Below are 16,895 nucleotides of genomic sequence, written 5' to 3'. Positions count from 1 at the left end.
GGTTCAGAAAAATTAATTATAGATGAGGGCAAAGAGCCCCACATTGGGACAAGTGACTTATGTCCCTGCAGACACTTTCCTCCCACTTAGAGGCACAGACACAGATTAAAGTGAGACCATTTTTACTCCCCAGTCTCCAATTTAAAAGAAATATACTGCTGTGTCTTAGAGTCTCCTCTTTCACGGAGGTAATCCCCAAAGCCACCATAATCCCACATGCAGTTTTTCTGTTCTTTTGTATGTTATGTCCTTTTTCAAAAATCCCAGTCTAGGGAAGGGCCAAGCATTCTCAAATTCCACCCATTAAAATGGTAAAAAGAAATGGTACTTACTTCTGCTGATGGAGTAGGAGACAAAGTCCTCGGAGACTAGAAGAATAAAAGAGAATTTAAAGTCACAATGTTTGTTAACTCTTTGCTGGTTTTTTTGTTTGTTTCTTTGTTTTTTTGAGATGGCATCTTGCTCTGTCGCCCAGGCGGGAGTGCAGTGGCACAATCTCGGCTTACTGCAACCTCCGCCTCCCAGGTTCAAGCGATTCTCCTGCCTCAGCCTCCAAGTAGCTGGGACTACAGGCACCCACCACCATGCCCAGCTAATTGTTTGTATCTTTAGTAGAGACGGGGTTTCATCATGTTAGTCAGGATGGTCTCGATCTCCTGACCTCATGATCCACCCGCCTTAGCCTCCCAAAGTTCTGGGATTACAGGCGTGAGTCACCGCGCCTGGCCTCTTTGCCAGTTTTGATTACAGTTGCTTATCAGAGTCAGCTGGAAATATTAGCCAACATGTACCTGCCAGCATCCCTCCCCATCTCCCTGTCTTCTGATCAGGTACAAATGCATCTGCCAGGGGGCTCAGACAGGTAGAGTCTGACAAAGTTCCGGGGAGATTCTGGTGTACATCTCTGCCTAAGAACCATGGTTTGAATAGATATGATTGTGATACTTTAGGTGATTAAGCTAGACAAGTTGGAACCATTTCCCTCATATATTCAAACTATGCTCATTTTACTCTGATGAGTTACAGTACTGAAACATAGAATCTTGTTCACAGGGCTGTTGACTAAATTACAACCACAGCAATCACCATAAAATAGTTTGATAACTAAAATAGGACTTTGGTGACCAGGCATGGGGCATCCTGCCTTGGCTGCCTCACCCCAATCTCACTACCATTCACCTCTGGCTTCCATCCTCCTAGGCACACAGGCTTCCTTGGGGCCATCAACAGGCCAAGCCTTCTGTCACCTCAGGGCCTTTGCACTTGCTGTCTCTTCTGCTGCCAGTGCTTTTCACCCAGACACCTGCAGGGCTCATTCCCCATCTGCGCTGACGTCTCTGCTCAAACCCACTGTCACACAGCATCTCTGTGACCATTCTATCGAGAGGAGCAACCCAGCCCCTGGTACGCTTTCTCTTTACTCTGCTTCATTTCTCCTCAGAGCCCTACCACTCTGTAAAATTACATTACATATGTTTCTTTACCGTCTGTCTCCCACATGATGCCACAAGCTCCATGAGGGCAAGGACTGTTTGTTTACAACTACATATTCCCAGTGATGACAGCAGCTCCTGGGACATAGTAGTTGCTCAACAAGTATTTTCCAAATGAATAAAATGTTTACAATTAAAATGCAAAAAGCTTTCAAATAGAAATGAAATGCAAACAGAGCTATGGAGAACACAGCCAGGGGTGGACTTCTCAGTTTTAGAATTTGCCCTTTTCCCTACATTCTATAGTAAGTGGGCAGACTTTCTGTATTCCAAGCCTTCACAAGCTCCACGGTCTCCTCTGCAGCTACAGCCTGTCTCTAGGGGGTCTCTGCTGGGTGACGGCTAGTCTCAAGGTCAGGGCCCAGGTCTGCACCTGCACTGACAGCAAGACCCTGGAGGCACCAATGGCTACACAGAACTAAGCTGACTCTTGCAGTGTTTCTTAAATAGCAATATGTATAAAGGCCAGGTGCAGTGGCTCACACCCGTAATCCCAGCACCTTGTGAGGCCAAGGCAGGTGGATCACTTGAGGTTAGGAGTTCACGACCAGCCTGGCCAACATGGAGAAACCCCGCCTCTACTAAAACTACAAAAATTAGCCCTGCGTGGTGGCGCAAGCCTGTGGTCCCAGCTACTTGGGAGGCTGAGGCAGGAGAACTGCTTGAACCTGGGAGGCGGAGGTTGCAGTGAGCCAAGACTGTACCACTACACTCCAGCCGGGTGACAGAGCGAGACTCCATCTCAAAAAAAAAAAAAAAAAGCAATATGTATATGAGGTCTATAAAAGAAGTGTGTTAAAAACTAATGGAATAAATAATAGAACAGCTTGTAAAGTTCTGTCAGTTGCAAGATGCAAGTATTGGGAAAGAGTTCACTAATATATCTGATTTCTGATCCCAGGGGCACCCTCTATGCATAGAGAAAACCGTTATGACAGTAGTGCTGATTATGAGAGTAGCCAGCATTTTTCTCAAGCACTTATTATGTGCTCAGTACTGTTCTAATGTAAATAGCTCACTTACTCTTTACAGAAAACTTCTAACGTAGGTGTTCTTGTTCTCTATCTTGAGTTTGCAGATAAGGAGATTGAGGTATATAATTTCCCCAGTTATATGGTTAGTCAGCATCAGTCTGTTTTTTTTGTTTGTTTGTTTTTTTTGTGGTGGTGGTTTTTGTTTTGTTGGTTTGTTTTGTTTTGTTTTTGAGACAGGGTGTCGCTCTGTCACCCAGGCCAGAGTACAATGGCATGATCATGGCTCACTGCAGCCTCAATCTCCTGGGCTCAAGTGATCCTCCCATCTCAGCCTCCCAAGTTGCTGGGACTACAGGCGTGTGCCATCATTCCTGGCTAATTTTTGTATTTTTTTTTTGCGTTGATGGAATTTTGGTATGTTGCCCAGGCTGGTCTCAAACTCTTGGTCTCAAGCAATCCACCCACCTTGGCCTCCTACAGTGCTGGGATTACAGACGTGAGTCACCATGTCTGGCAGAGTCTGGTTTTAAATGCAGAGATTTTCACCTCAAAGCCCAAACTCTTGAGTGCTTAATGTTTTACTGCCCTGAATGGAGCTGCTGGGAAACGCACACAGATACATACACTGCAGACAGATACATACACTGCACACCACGAACCCCAAATCCTTAACACCATTAACAAAATTCACATCCCCTTGCTTGTATGAGTTAAACATTAGTAAATTCTCATCCACAGGGTCCAAGGCCAATCTCTATGCACTTTGTTAAGGAACTTCCCCTCGCCTCTTATCCCCTACGAAACTCTGTGGGGTTCAATGGCAACTGACAACCCGGGCCAATGCACCTGCGCTTGAGAGCGGCCGCAAGTGCAGCTACAGCTAAGTGACCACTAGGTGGCACTACATGAAAATGGATACCACTTCCTGCCACAGGGACCTTTTCCACGCAGAGCTATGCTCTGGAATAAAACCCGGATTAGAAAGTAAATAAATAAAAGGAACAATATATATATAAAATGACAAGTAAACATAAATATAATTATCAAATAATATTATACATCTGGAATTGAGAACAAATTAAACAGAATCACATTTTCATGCCTTTTCTTCTCCAAGACCTCAAAGCACTGTGAGATGCTAGATTGTTTATATTGCTTTAACCTTTGTTGAATAGCTGATTTGTCAGCTATTTGTTAACATCTGTGTGGACTCAAATCAGTCTACAGATGATTCTAATTTAAAAAATAAAAGAGAAAAAAATGAGAGTGAGCCGATTGGCCAGGGGAAACGGACTTGGGTAGTAGCAAGTGACCACAGAGAACCTTCAACCCTGAGATGGGACCGGGGAGGGGAGGACCCCAAGGGGCTGAGAGGCTCTGGTCCCACAGCGGATGGGTCTGCAGGCCAAGTATTAACGAGCCCCAAGAGGACAGGTAGCAGCAATGGTAGAAATTGCCACATGCTCAGTATTTCCCCCAAGTCTGGCCTCTGATAATTGCTTTACGTAGATTAGCTTGCTTAATCCTCACTAACACCCTATGAGGTAGATTCTATCATTACCCTATCTGTTTTACAGATGAGGAAACTAGGACCATTTTTCTTATTTTTTTAATATATAGATGAGGTCTCACTATGTTGTCCAGGGTGGTCTTCAACTTCTGGCCTGAAGCAATCCTCCTGCCCTCAGCCTCTCAAAATGTTGGGATTACAGGTATGAGCACTGTACCTGGCCCAGGAAACTAGGAGCAGAATGGCTATCACATGGTCAAAGTCAAACAATCAGCATGTGGTGATCCCTGGGTTGAGACCAGGTAATTTGATTCCAGAATCCTGGCTCACACACCTGTGCTAGACTGTTGCCCCATGCTCTCTACTTTATTTTTTCTTGCACATTCTAACTTTCTTAAGTTGCTGAAAACTGTAGCTACCAAAATTTAGGGGTTGTGTTCTTTCTCATGATCCCATGAATATACTTAAAGCTTATTACAAGACTAAGACCCCCAGGAGACCCTCACTCCCTTATTTGCTCTGCCCAGCTCACACAATCCCCACCCCCTCCCCACCTCCCAAGAGCTTCCATCCCAGCATGCTAATGCTTAGCCGTTCTTCACTGTTGTTTGATGTGCCATTGGTCTGTTCTCCCACTTCTCATGATGGGCTTCTGAATACCTCAAAGCACCTGGTCTAGAAATCTGCAAATACCAGGCAGACAAAAGACCACCTGATTTACCTGAACTCCAAATGGTAGTTATTACAAATGTGACAAAAGAGAAGGTAGATTGTTGTACAACTCACAACCAGTAGGAATGTATTACCTCTCCGAGGCTCTGTCTCTCCTGTTTGTCATCATAGCCCGAAGTGTAGAAAGGCTCATAGGTAATAAGATCTGGACGTTCAATGTCATAAATTGCCTTGACCTTGGGAATGGCTGCTAAATCCTTGTAATCCAGGATCTCATTGTCTACTTTTGCCTGGCAAAGTTAACCAGAAAGAACAATTACCTTGTAGTCTCACTGCTTTGGGAAACTATTGTTGGCGCATTTCCTGTTGTTTAAAAAGTGAAGGCCTTAAACAAAAACCAAAACATCTTGCCTAGCACAGTTATACTCTTCAGAAGTTGCCCTTTATACCATATATTAATCATGTTTTTTAAAAAAAGTCACTGAATGCTTAGGAAAAAATCTGTGTAGAATTCATGAAATAGATAAACGTGCAAACCTTAAGGATAATTTCCTGAATTTATGACAGTGAAGGAAAAAGCTCAAATAGATGGTCCAATAATCCTCTTAGATGGCTAAAAACAAGAACTGCATAATTAATAAACTAAATATTTAAATATCTTTGTGGTAGAATTTAAGAAAACTCAGTATCAGCATTATAAAATATATATTTAATCCCCAAATATCTATATGCAATTTAGGTGCAAGGAGTTTTTTTTTGAGACGGAGTCTTAGGTGCAAGAGTTTTTTAAGTCCCACAACATATTACTACATTTTACAGGTCGTCTGATCACTCTGTTGACGGTCACATATAAATGTAATTACCGAAAGGTAAACATGATTGAGGACACTGTTCTACAAAAATGAAAATCAGGTCTCGTAACAAAAATAGAAATCACTTTGAATTAGTGTTTGTTTTGGATTACCCATTCTGGTATTACAATCCACTAATTTACCTGTCCCAGAAATGTCACTTCCAGAAGTAGATACTTACATAGATAGTATGACCTGGTGAGCCAGGAATACTGGAGCCTGGTCTAGAATAAATACTTTCCGAGGATGTCCTGGTAGGCTGTAAAATAAACAGTGAGTTGTAAGATTTCGGACCCTGGCTTCAGAATCTAAACTGTCCTGGGCCCTTAAGCTTTACTAAAAACTCAGCTAGTGAAAAAAAGAAACATTTATCACCTTTTCGAATAAGGTAAAATACAACCTAGAAGGAAAGGTAAATGCAAACTAGTTGTATGATCCAGTTTTGAAAAGGCATGGGGACGCCTTTCTCTGGCTCTTCCTGCTCCTTGTCCCCTACGAGAACTTCTGGTTTACCTTCGAGCACACCTCAAAGCTTCCCATTTCTCTCCCTCTCAACTGCCATAGTCCCAGCCCCAGTCACCACCTCCATTCATCCAGATTATTGCAATGGCCTCCCTGTGAGTTTTCTGCCTTCTCCCCTCTCTTCTTCAAATCCACCTGGCGGGCAATGGATAGAGAGTTCTTTTTTTTTTTTTTTTTTTTTTTTTGAGATGGAGTCTCAGCCAAGGCTGGAGTGCAGCGGCGTGATCTCGGCTCACTGCAAGCTCCGCCTCCTGGGTTCACACCTTTCTCCTGCCTCAGCCTCCCGAGTAGCTGGGACTACAGGCACCTGCCACCATGCCTGGCTAATTTTTTTGTATTTTTAGTAGAGACAGGGTTTCACCGTGTTAGCCAGGATGGTCTCGATCTCCTGACCAAGTGATCCGCCCGCCTTGGCCTCCCAAAGTGCTGGGATTACAGGGTGTGAGCCACCGCGCCCGGCCGAGAGACCTTTCAAGAACATAATTTGGATGGTCACTACTCTGCTTTTGTCTCCAGCATTGATATAGTTTGGCTGTGTCTCCATCCAAATTTCACCCTGAATTGTAATAATTCCCACGTGTCAAGGGTAGGTCCAGGTGGAGATAATTGAATCATGGGGCAGTTTCCCCCATACTATTCTCATGATCGTGAATAAGTCTCACGAGACTGATGGTTTTATAAATGGGAGTTTCCCTGCACAAGCTCTCTTGCCCGCCACCACATAAGACATGACTTTGCTTCTCATTTACCTTCTGCCATGATTGTGAGACCTCCCCAGCCATGTGGAACTGGAGTCCATTAAGCCACTTTCCTTTATAAATTACCCAGTCTTGGGTATATCTTTACTAGCAGCATGAGAACAGACCCAATATAAGCATCCATTCAGAATAAAATCACAACCACCTGGGCCTCGGGATTCTATCCCTGCCTTCCCCTCCTAACTCATCTCTCACCTGTCATCACTCACAGAACACAGCGCACAAAGCTGCCTCGGAGTTCTTATCCTCACTTGCTGTTCCCTCTGCCTGAAATGCCCTAGCTCCCAATTTTACTTAGATGATTCTCTTCCTTCAGTCTTGGCTTAAATATCACCTGCTCAGAGAGGCCCTCCCTAATTCAATCCAGAGTTGGTTCCCCTTATTGTTTTCTCTCATAGTGTCATTCTTTTTTCCTTCATGAGTAAAATGTGTAATTATATATTTATTGGTTTCCTTGCATCATGTCTGTCTCCCTCATTAACTTTAGTCATGCTCTCTGCCCTCATAGAGTTTATTTTTTAACCACTGTCTATACCCAATGCTTTCCACAGGTACATAGAAGGCACAAATCCTAGTTGAGCGAATGAGCTAGAATTTATCACTTGTAAACAAATAGCTCGCAGACACTTGACTTATGTTAATTACACGATTTGAGCCTAACTATACAGAGAGTCACTGAGGTAAGGCTGGTGGGTCGGCCTTTGGGAAGGATGAAAGAAACTGGACTTCATAGTATATACTTGAAGAACGTGGAGAGTGAGAGGTGGTTATGTGAGCAGGAAGGAAACTTATGAACTAGGATCAGCTGCCTCCTGCTTCTGTTTAACATATTCTGGAAAGCTCTGCAGAGAAAACTCAAGGCCTCATTTTGGAACACTTCCTCGCCTCTGTTACAGCCATTTCCTAAAGAGAATAACTTATAGTTCTAAATAGGAATAAGACCTTGCCTTCTCAGTACTGTTTCTATTGATGTTTAATACCTTGAATGTGGGCATCACTGAGCCAAAGAAACTCCTTCAGACAAGGGTGTTGTCTCACTATGCTGTTCACAGTTGAAACAATGAAGACAAACATATCTGGCCAATTCAGGTCAGGCAGTGATTAGACTCATCGCTGGAAGACTGTGATCAGTCTTTTTTCAGCCAACGCCCCTGGTATCTTTGAGATGCTAGGGTGGAAGTGGGTGGGAGAAATCACACCACACCCAGGTGGAGGTGCACCAGGTGCATCACTTCTGGGCCTCCTCCCCAGGACCTGGTGTGCACAAGTGCTTTCCTGCTAGAGTTATACCAATCACAGGCATATCTCAATATGAGAAAATTCTACCTCTGAGTATGTTGAAAAAGGAAAGACTCACATAATATTATTCAAGAAATGTGCAGGCTGGGCGCAGTGGCTCACACCTGTAATCCCAGCACTTTGGGAGGCTGAGGCAGGTGGATCACCTGAGGTCAGGAGTTTGAGACCAGCCTGGCCAACATGGTGAAACCTCATCTCTACTAAAAATACAAAAAAAAACTAACTGGATGTGGTGGTGGGCACCTGTAATCCCAGCTACTTGGGAGGCTGAGGTAGGAGAATCGCTTGAACTTGGGAGGTGGAGGGTGCAGTGAGCCGAGATTGTGCCACTGCACTCCAGCCTGGGCAACAAGAGTGAAACTCTGCCTCAAAAAAAAAAATAATAATAATAATAAAGTGCAATTTCTAGATCCATCTCCTAATCAAAATATAGAAGTGGCACAATCAAAATGTATTCCTCCTTTACAAGGAGATGCTACCCCCGAAAAAGCTGAACCTGTATCCATCTCTGTGGGATAATTATTAACCACAGGTAGTCCTTCAGTTTCAAGTGGCCAGGATCTCACATTTGCCAAACTTAATGTCAAAATGAAACCTCTTAAGTAGCAACCCAAGAATATCAATGGCAACGAATGTCTACTGCCCACTTACTATGTGGAAGGCCTGTGCCAAGCACTTGCCAGGCTTAATCTCATGTAATCTTCTCAGTAACCCTAAGAGGTAGCTTCCATTATTATTCCTATTTTACTGATAAGGAAAAAGTATCAGTGCTCCAAGCCACACAGGTAGGAAAGGGATGAAGAGTCAGGATTTGAACTCAGACACTCTAGGTCCACGGCCCAAGCATTTAAGCCCTGCACTAAAATTTTGCCTGTATTGCAGGGCAAATGTGATCATTTATTTCCTATTAACATAACTATGGGACAAATGGGATGAAACTAAAAAAGAAATATTGAGATCAAGTAGCAGAAAAGAACGCCTGCTAACTGAAAATATTTTTATTGTGCTAGCTCTGTAAGAACACTGCAATAGCTCACTGGGTTGGGGTGGGGAGAGGGTGTGCGGCAGGAGCATCAGATGTCTTCGGTTACTGGGGTTGCTATGACAAAGGCCTGTTTTCATTAACAAGCATCCAGGACATTGTGTGAACAGCCAAAGTGTACACTGGGGCTTTGGGGTCACTCGTATGTTACTCATCCTTATTTTTGCCAAGTGTGAGGCAAGGATACTTTCAGCCTTTGCTGTAATGATGCACCTGGGGATGGCTCTAAATGGTTTTATTTGCTCTTGTACTGCATGTACTGGTAGAAAAAGAGCTGAAGAACAACGCATGCACATGTAGGGAAGGGTCTTTAACACCACCTTCCAGAGATGAAGAGCTTTGCGGGCAGAAAAGGCAGTTCTCTTGGCAGAACTAGCCTATTTCAGTTCAGTTTCTCTCTCCCTTCCTTCTTTCAGACAGAGTCTCACTCTTGTCGCCCAGCCTGGAGTGCAGTGGCATGATCTTGGCTTCACTGCATCCTCTGCCTCCCAGGTTCAAGTGATTCTAGTGCCTCAGCCTCCCAAGTAGCTGGGACTATGGGCACGTGCCACCACACCCAGCTAATTTTTGTATTTTTAGTAGAGACGGGGTTTCACCCCATTGGCCAGGATGGTCTCAAGCTCCTGACCTCATGATTCGCCTGCCTCGGCCTCCCAAAGTGCTGGGATTACAGACGTGAGCCACAACGCCTGGCCTCTCCCTTCCTTCTTGACCGGATTAGAGGATCCTGTGAGTTATGCAGGCTTTCTTGGAAGCATTTATCTTTTTTTATTTACACTATTAATACTGTTGAGCTAAAGATTTTAAAAGTTATTCAACAATTTGAATTTTTTCAAGTCCCATTTGGTTTTTAAAAGTTTTCAGATCCAAATTACCTCCAATTTGCATACATCTTGCCCCCAAATTCTCTGATTCAGAAATAAATATTTTAGGTTTTAATAGTCAGGCAGTTTTCAAAGTCAGGTGAACTGGTCATCAAATTTGCTGATATTCTGGCTTGTCTTAGAGCCATCCCTCTGCTACTTGCATCTTCAAACTTTAGTGTTGAGAAATGCCCTGATGTATCTTGGTGATACGGTTTGGCTCTGTGCCCCCACCCAAATCTCATCTTGATTTGTAATATCCGTGTGTCCAGGGAGAGAAGTGATTGGATTATGGGGGCAGTTTCCCCCATGCTGTTCTCATGATAGTGAGAGAGTACTCACAAGACCCGGTGGTTTTATAAATGGTAGTTTTTACTGCACTCACATGCTCTCTTTCCTGCCACCATGTGAAGAAGGTCTTTGCTTCCCCTCTGCCTCCTGCCACGATTGTTAAGATTCCTGAGGCCTTCCTAGCCATGCACAACTATGGGTCAATTAAACCTCTTTTCTTTATAAATTACCCCGTCTTGGGCAGTTCTTTATAGCAGTGTGAAAGTGGACTAATACACTTGGAGATTCGGAAACTGCTTTTTCTTTCACTGAATTTACCATTGTTTGTTTTTGCTTCATTCTGACCTCCTAAGTTTATGGTAAAATTTACTTCCATGGGCAACTCGTTTGTGGGTTGAGTTGCATTCTTGCTTGCTTATTTTCTTACAATGGCCCAATTCTGTTTGCCTGCCTATATTGAAATAATGGGATAAAACACATCTATGTATTTTATGTAATACAGTGTAATACAGTGAACTTAAAAGGCTGGCTTTGGTGCCAAATAACAGTTCAAACCTGGGCTCTACTAGTTGTTTGATGTTACATGAGTTTTTCTCTTTTCTTTTCCGTTCTCTTTTTCTTTTACCTTCCTTGAGCTTCAACTTCTTCATGTACAGAATGGAGCAAGTTGTACCAGCATAACTATGTCACAGGGTTAAATGAGAGAATGCATATAAAGCTCCAAGCACCTTACTGGGCACGTGGCAAGTAGTCACCATTTTCTAGACACTTGGGATTAGACTAGGTTTCTTAGGCAGTTAATCTCAAATAATGCCTCTGTTTTGCTCTTCATGAATATTCCTTTCATATGTGAGCTACATAGAACTAGGCTTCCCCAGCGTTCTCTACAGCTACCGCACTTGGACTCCTTCCCATCAGAACTCAGATATGTGAAGTAATTCATCACAGTCTATGAGGCAGCAGTCCCGCCAGGAGCTGACGGATAGCCTTCCCCTCCTTGAGAACTCTGTGAAGTGATTCCAAATGCTCTTAGAGACAGTGACTGTGTCTCCACTTTAGTAATTAATGCCCTTCCCATGCCGATGACGATGACCTTGCACAGTCTGTCTTATCTGCCAGGACAGTTCCTGGTTTGCTGCCTACTGAACTGTGCTCAAGGCTTAAGTGACACACATGGATTGCCTGCTTTTTGCCACAGTCCCTAATGTCTCTCAGAGTGTATTTGCTCAACTGCGGGAGGTTAGAGGTCTCTCCCTTATGAAGATCATAAAATTACTTTTTAAAAATTGAACGATTATTTTTGGACTTTTAATCCTACTTAGAATTTTACATTTCAATTTGAAACATCTAGAATTCTAAACATGTTGCATTTCAAGTTAACATCTTGTCTATTAAAAGAACCCTTTTTATTCTTCCCGCTGTTATTTTTCTTTTCCTAATGAATCCATAATTTGCTGTCACGGCTAAGATATCTTCAAAAGGCTCAGAGCTGTTCTCCAACACGTTAACATACATCCACTCAGACAGAAACCATCTCAACCTTGAAAGCACTTAACTTACTGACATGCTGTCCCACTTTCAAATCCCACTGACAGTTTCTTCTTTACCATTAACCCAACCCTATCATCACCTCTGTGGTCATCACAGAATTTTACAGGTGATCCTGACATGTAACTGATGATCCTTACATGTAGTTATTTAATCTAAATTACCATTTCCACCCATTCAGATGTCCAGGGTAACCACGGTGACCCAATAATTATGAACTGAACTCAATAACCCAATGGGTCAGAAGCCTTGTTTCTGGAATTCTCTACGAGAGTTACAGTAAAAAAATTACTCTCTGGTCTATGTTATAAATGCATACAATTTCAAATATTTATCACCAAAGGTAAGCCCACTTCTACAGAATAGAGGAAACAGCAAAGACTTATGGCTAACATGCTAAAAGCAGGTGCAATTTATTTACTTTCATTTAAGCACATCTTCCTTGCAGAAAAACCAACTTGAAAGTGCAGTTGGAGAAATTCAGTTCTTTCTTTTGATGCTATCTTTGGCATCTTCTGATGCCACCTTTGGCATGGAGGTGGGGTGGGGTGGGATGAAGAAAGCAGGCAAGGTAGATGGATAAAGAATTATATATGGTAGTGATCGCTCAGAGTATTTTGCCAGTGAGATTTGGCAAGTAGTTGAAACCTTATTTTGGCAAAAGGAAGAAAGGAGCCTTCGGTAAGAACCTTCTCATTGATATGGCTGTTCTCACTCAGTCTGTCATGATGAAGGGGCCCATTTACTCTATAGTTATCTCCCCAGCACACTTTCATGTCTTCACTTTTGATTTCAACAACGATTTTTACTTTCCACACACACACACACAAAATTAACAAAGAGACGCCTCATCAGAAGACTAGCAGTTCAACAGGAGAGATAAAAAATGGCATTTAATTACAAATAAGTAGCCAAATGCTTTAAAAAGCACATCTTTTTGTTTTCTTCATGAAATATCTTTGAAAAGCCCTCTAAATACCTTTCAGCTATTTTTTCCCTATGCCTTGATTTTGTCCACCTGTCCTAGCATTCAGAAGGCACACAGAACAAAAATTAATTGAAGACATCCTCTTCCATTTCCACTCCAGCTCTTATTATTCTTCAAATACTAACCATTAAAAACACTTACCAGAGCTCTGCCGGTTGAGTAAGTAGAGAAATGACATTTTCCATTTACTTTCCACCATGCACATGGGTCGCCTAGAAGGACAGTGCTGGGAAGCACTTTGTAGCCCCTGCCCTCCCTCCATTCAGCAGGAGCAGGGATGCAACAACTATATTCATCTAATTTGCATTTATCCAAAGCCATGCTCTAAGGAGAGAGAAACTACAGGCATCTGGCAACCAGATCAGAATGATCTTACGAACACTGATGGGACAACTACTGATATAAGGTGACTGACACCTTATACTAAGTCCTGTTGATGTTGACAGTACCTGCCTTGGGTTTTTGTTGAAGTTCACTAGACAAGGTGGTGATAACAGCTGCAGAAAAAGGAATACTTTTAAAACCTGCATATACTGAATGCCCGCTGCTAAGCAAAGAAAGAGTGAAATCAACTCCTTTGGAAAAAAGAATTTTGTGTTTGGAGAGGAGGCAGGAGGATGCTGTGGGCACACACCACTTCTCTGGGGACACTTTCACAAATGCCATCAGCCTTTATTACACGAAATCTTTCCAGTATAAATCTTTACACCTCTACATTCAGCTGTCTGATGAATTGTAAAGACATGCTCAAAAGGATGAAATACTTGGATGAAGTGAAAGCTGGGAGTAAAACTCTATGTGTTGTAGTGACATGAACAAAACAAAAATCAAACACCAATAACATTACTTGCTTGTTCTAGACAGACATAAAGCCTCAAATTAGCTCCTTTAAAAATATATACATGGTATTTGTTTGGTATATTATAGATTGACAAGTGCATATGTTATAATAGGTGAACATTAGTTTCAAAGAAAAAAGTCACGCTCATTTTCTAGGTCAGTCAGTTCATGCTTTAACCTCCAAAGGCATAGCTGAGAAAAACTCCCTTTTAGAATGAAAGCAAATGACACCCCGCAGATTATTACAGACTTGGTCCTGGGAATACCATGTGCTTTGTGTATAATGAATTACACATGATCAGTACTCAGTTTTACCTGTAGACAAAATTTGCTATTCATAGAAAACTTCCAAGTGAGTAGAACCAGAATACGTTTTTCTTAGGTAATTCTATTTTCATCATTTTCTTTTACCTGTAATTCAGGCAAAAGGAAAAGATGGAGCTCATTCTCAATATAGATAACAAAAATGCCTTTCCTGCTATAGATTTTACTTTCCTCTACAACAAAATCAGGACTTATTTCTGAAGCACAGAGTACTGAATGTCCCTGCAAGGAAAAGTGTTTATCTAATAACTACGGGTACTCAGTTTTAAGTGGTGGAAAATGAGCTGCACGTAGCCAAAAGTATTTAAAATATCTGTGACTTGAGAACTGCATTGCTTTGGAGTTTTCTGGAATCTTAAAGGTATTGGTGAGCCATTCTTCAATCGCCAACGGGTGAAGGGAGACCTTGCCACACAGTCCATTTTCTCTGCCAGGTCCCAAGCTGTTTACAACTTTCTGTGATAGAGCTAAAGTTGACTTCATTGATAGTTACAGCTAGATAATAGGAATCAGATGTCCCTTTTGAACAAGAAGATAGGAGGAGAGAAGTTATTGAAAACAGACCTCTCTCGCTCCCTCTCTGTCTCTCAAGATGCTCCAAATCTCTTAAGCTTAAAGGTCTGGAGCAAACTAAAAAATTTCACACTTGATGATGGTATTTTTCTTCAAGTCATGAAAATTTTGTTACTTGGTTGTAGACACAGGCTAACAAAATGTAATACTATTTAACAGTATACTACTGGAAAAAATAAAAAAACTATTGAAAAAGTGGCTTCTTGCCAAGTGGAAGCACTAATTCTGAGCAACACTCATTTGCAGTGGGGACAATCTTTGGCTGTTCCTCTGGATTCATGTGACTTTGACTTCACTGAGTGTGGAAACTGCCACTGGAGCTGAAACTTTAACACAGAATGAAGATTATATGAAAAATACATCATATCATAGGAATCCAGTATCACGGGACAATGCAAGGCACTGAGGCCTGGGGTCAAGAACTGAAGTGTGCAGTTGGCTTGCTGTTTATGACAGCCTGTGCAGTCTCAGACATGCTGCTGTATCTGTCCTTTTTTTTTTTTAAGACAGGGTCTCACTCTGTTGCCCAGGCTGGAGTGCAGTGGCATGATCTTGGCTCACTGCAGCCTCAGTCCCCCCAGGCTCAGGTGATCTTCCCATCTAAGCCTCCTGAGTGGCTAAGAATACAAGCATGCACCACCATGCCTAATTTTTGTATTTTTGGAGGAGTGCATATGGGGTTTTGCCATATTGCCCAGGCTGGTCTCAAACTCCTGGGCTCTCGTGATCTGCCCACATTGGCCTCCCAACGTGCTGGGATTACACACATAAGCCACCATACCCAGCCCATCTGACTTCATTCTATCAATGAGGAAACTCAGGGGGTTGACCTCTAAAATGTTCTCTTCTACTTTAAGCTTCTATACTTCTGTCTTTTCCATCGTGCAAAGAAAGAAGGTGAAGGTTTAACAAAAATAGAAACTCAAACTCTTCTTATCCTTAGCGCAGTTCTAACAGGCACAGAATGTACAGGCACACAGCCCAGCCAAAGTGCTGCAGTGCAACCCTGAATTGTTAGCAGAGCTAGAGAACAGGTTTCATCTGGGCCGAGATGAGATTGTAGAAAGTCGCTTCTAGTTTAACAGGCCAAGGTTTCCACTGATTCTCAGAGACCCCTAAAGAAGGTCAGGTCTGTGCATGCAGCATAATCTCCAGCCTGGCTGTTCCTCTGCTGGGCTGGTTGAGTCCTCTCCCTTCTCCTGCAGGACGCCCCGGGCAGGTGGCGCTGCTCTCTTCCTTATGCTCCATCAGTGGCCCCCTGACAACAGCCTTAGCCAGTATTTAATATTCTCCTTCTTCTGCCTCTTTCAGGTTTTTCTCTCACTGTCCCCTTGCAGTATAGAAGAACCAATATGAGTGAAGGGCTCACGGAAACATGGTTTTCAATCCTAGCTCTTCCACTTACCAGTAGAGTAACTCTGGAGAAGTTACCTAACTATGATGGGTCTCAGTCTCCCCATCTGTAAAATGGGAATAAGATTAGCTACCTCACAGGAATTCTTAGGGAGAGCAAATGAGATTGTACATAAATCTCCCAGTCTGCATAGAGCAGGTGCCTGTTCTCAGTTTCTTCCTTTCCCACTTCACTGTTCCTTTGTTTTTTTTCTTGAGACAGAGTCTTGCTCTGTCACCCAGGCTGGAGTGCAGTGGTGCAATCTTGGCTCACCGTAACCTCTATCTCCAGGGTTCAAACAATTCTGCCTCAGCCTCCTGAGTAGCTGGGATTACAGGCACCCACAACCATGCTTGGCTAATTTTTATATTTTTAGTAGAGATGGGGTTTCACCGTGTTGGCCAGGGTGGTCTTGAACTCCTGATCTCAAGTGATCTGCCTGCCTTGGCCTCCCAAAATGCTGGGATTACAGGCGTGAGCCACTGTGCCTGGCCTCACTCTTCCTTTCTTGAGTGAAACCACTCCCTACCCAAGCACTGCCTTTCCTGGCTGCACACTTCACATCTCCTCATCAGGTCTGCCACTTTCTCCTCATCACCTCATGGGCAAATCTCAGCCAGCCTCCAAAAATCAACTCCAAGAACACTTCTCCTAGGAAGAGACCCTGGAGACCTTTTCCTCATCTGACATTCCAAGGAGCATAGCCTATGCGATCCATAGCCTGGGATAGGTTTCTGTACCACCCCTACAATTATTTATCTGTCTTTTCTTGCCTGTGAGGCTGGATCTGCCACATCCAGCCCAGCTCTATACCTGCATGCTCAGCAGATACTTGTGCAGTGAACAAACGTGGCAACACGGGACCAAAAGGCAGCTTCTGATGTGCTCGCTTTAACAGACACAAAGCTTTAGCTGCTGCTCTGAATGAAAACATCCATCCAAAAAGACAACGGC

At 43.0% G+C, this 16,895-nt stretch overlaps 1 protein-coding gene across 10 annotated transcripts in view; it reads right to left on the bottom strand.

The window, feature by feature from the left end:
* The window catches only part of ABLIM1 (actin binding LIM protein 1), a 339,056-nt gene that overhangs the window by 36,150 nt on the left and 286,011 nt on the right, over positions 1-16,895 (bottom strand). For all 10 annotated transcript variants that reach the window (XM_058435986.1, XM_032177146.2, XM_032177153.2 and 7 more), the window contains 3 exons: positions 5,682-5,759; positions 4,784-4,939; positions 333-368 (listed from right to left, as the gene is read on the bottom strand). In XM_058435986.1, coding sequence (XP_058291969.1) covers positions 333-368; positions 4,784-4,939; positions 5,682-5,759 — 270 coding nt within the window. The remainder of the gene's footprint in view (positions 1-332; positions 369-4,783; positions 4,940-5,681; positions 5,760-16,895) is intronic.

The sequence above is a fragment of the Hylobates moloch genome, unplaced genomic scaffold (assembly GCF_009828535.3).
Source record: "Hylobates moloch isolate HMO894 unplaced genomic scaffold, HMol_V3 SCAFFOLD_3, whole genome shotgun sequence".
Classification (NCBI taxonomy): Eukaryota; Metazoa; Chordata; class Mammalia; order Primates; family Hylobatidae; genus Hylobates; species Hylobates moloch.
The sequence above is the reverse complement of the archived record's forward strand: the minus strand, read 5'-3'. Positions and strand labels throughout refer to the sequence as shown.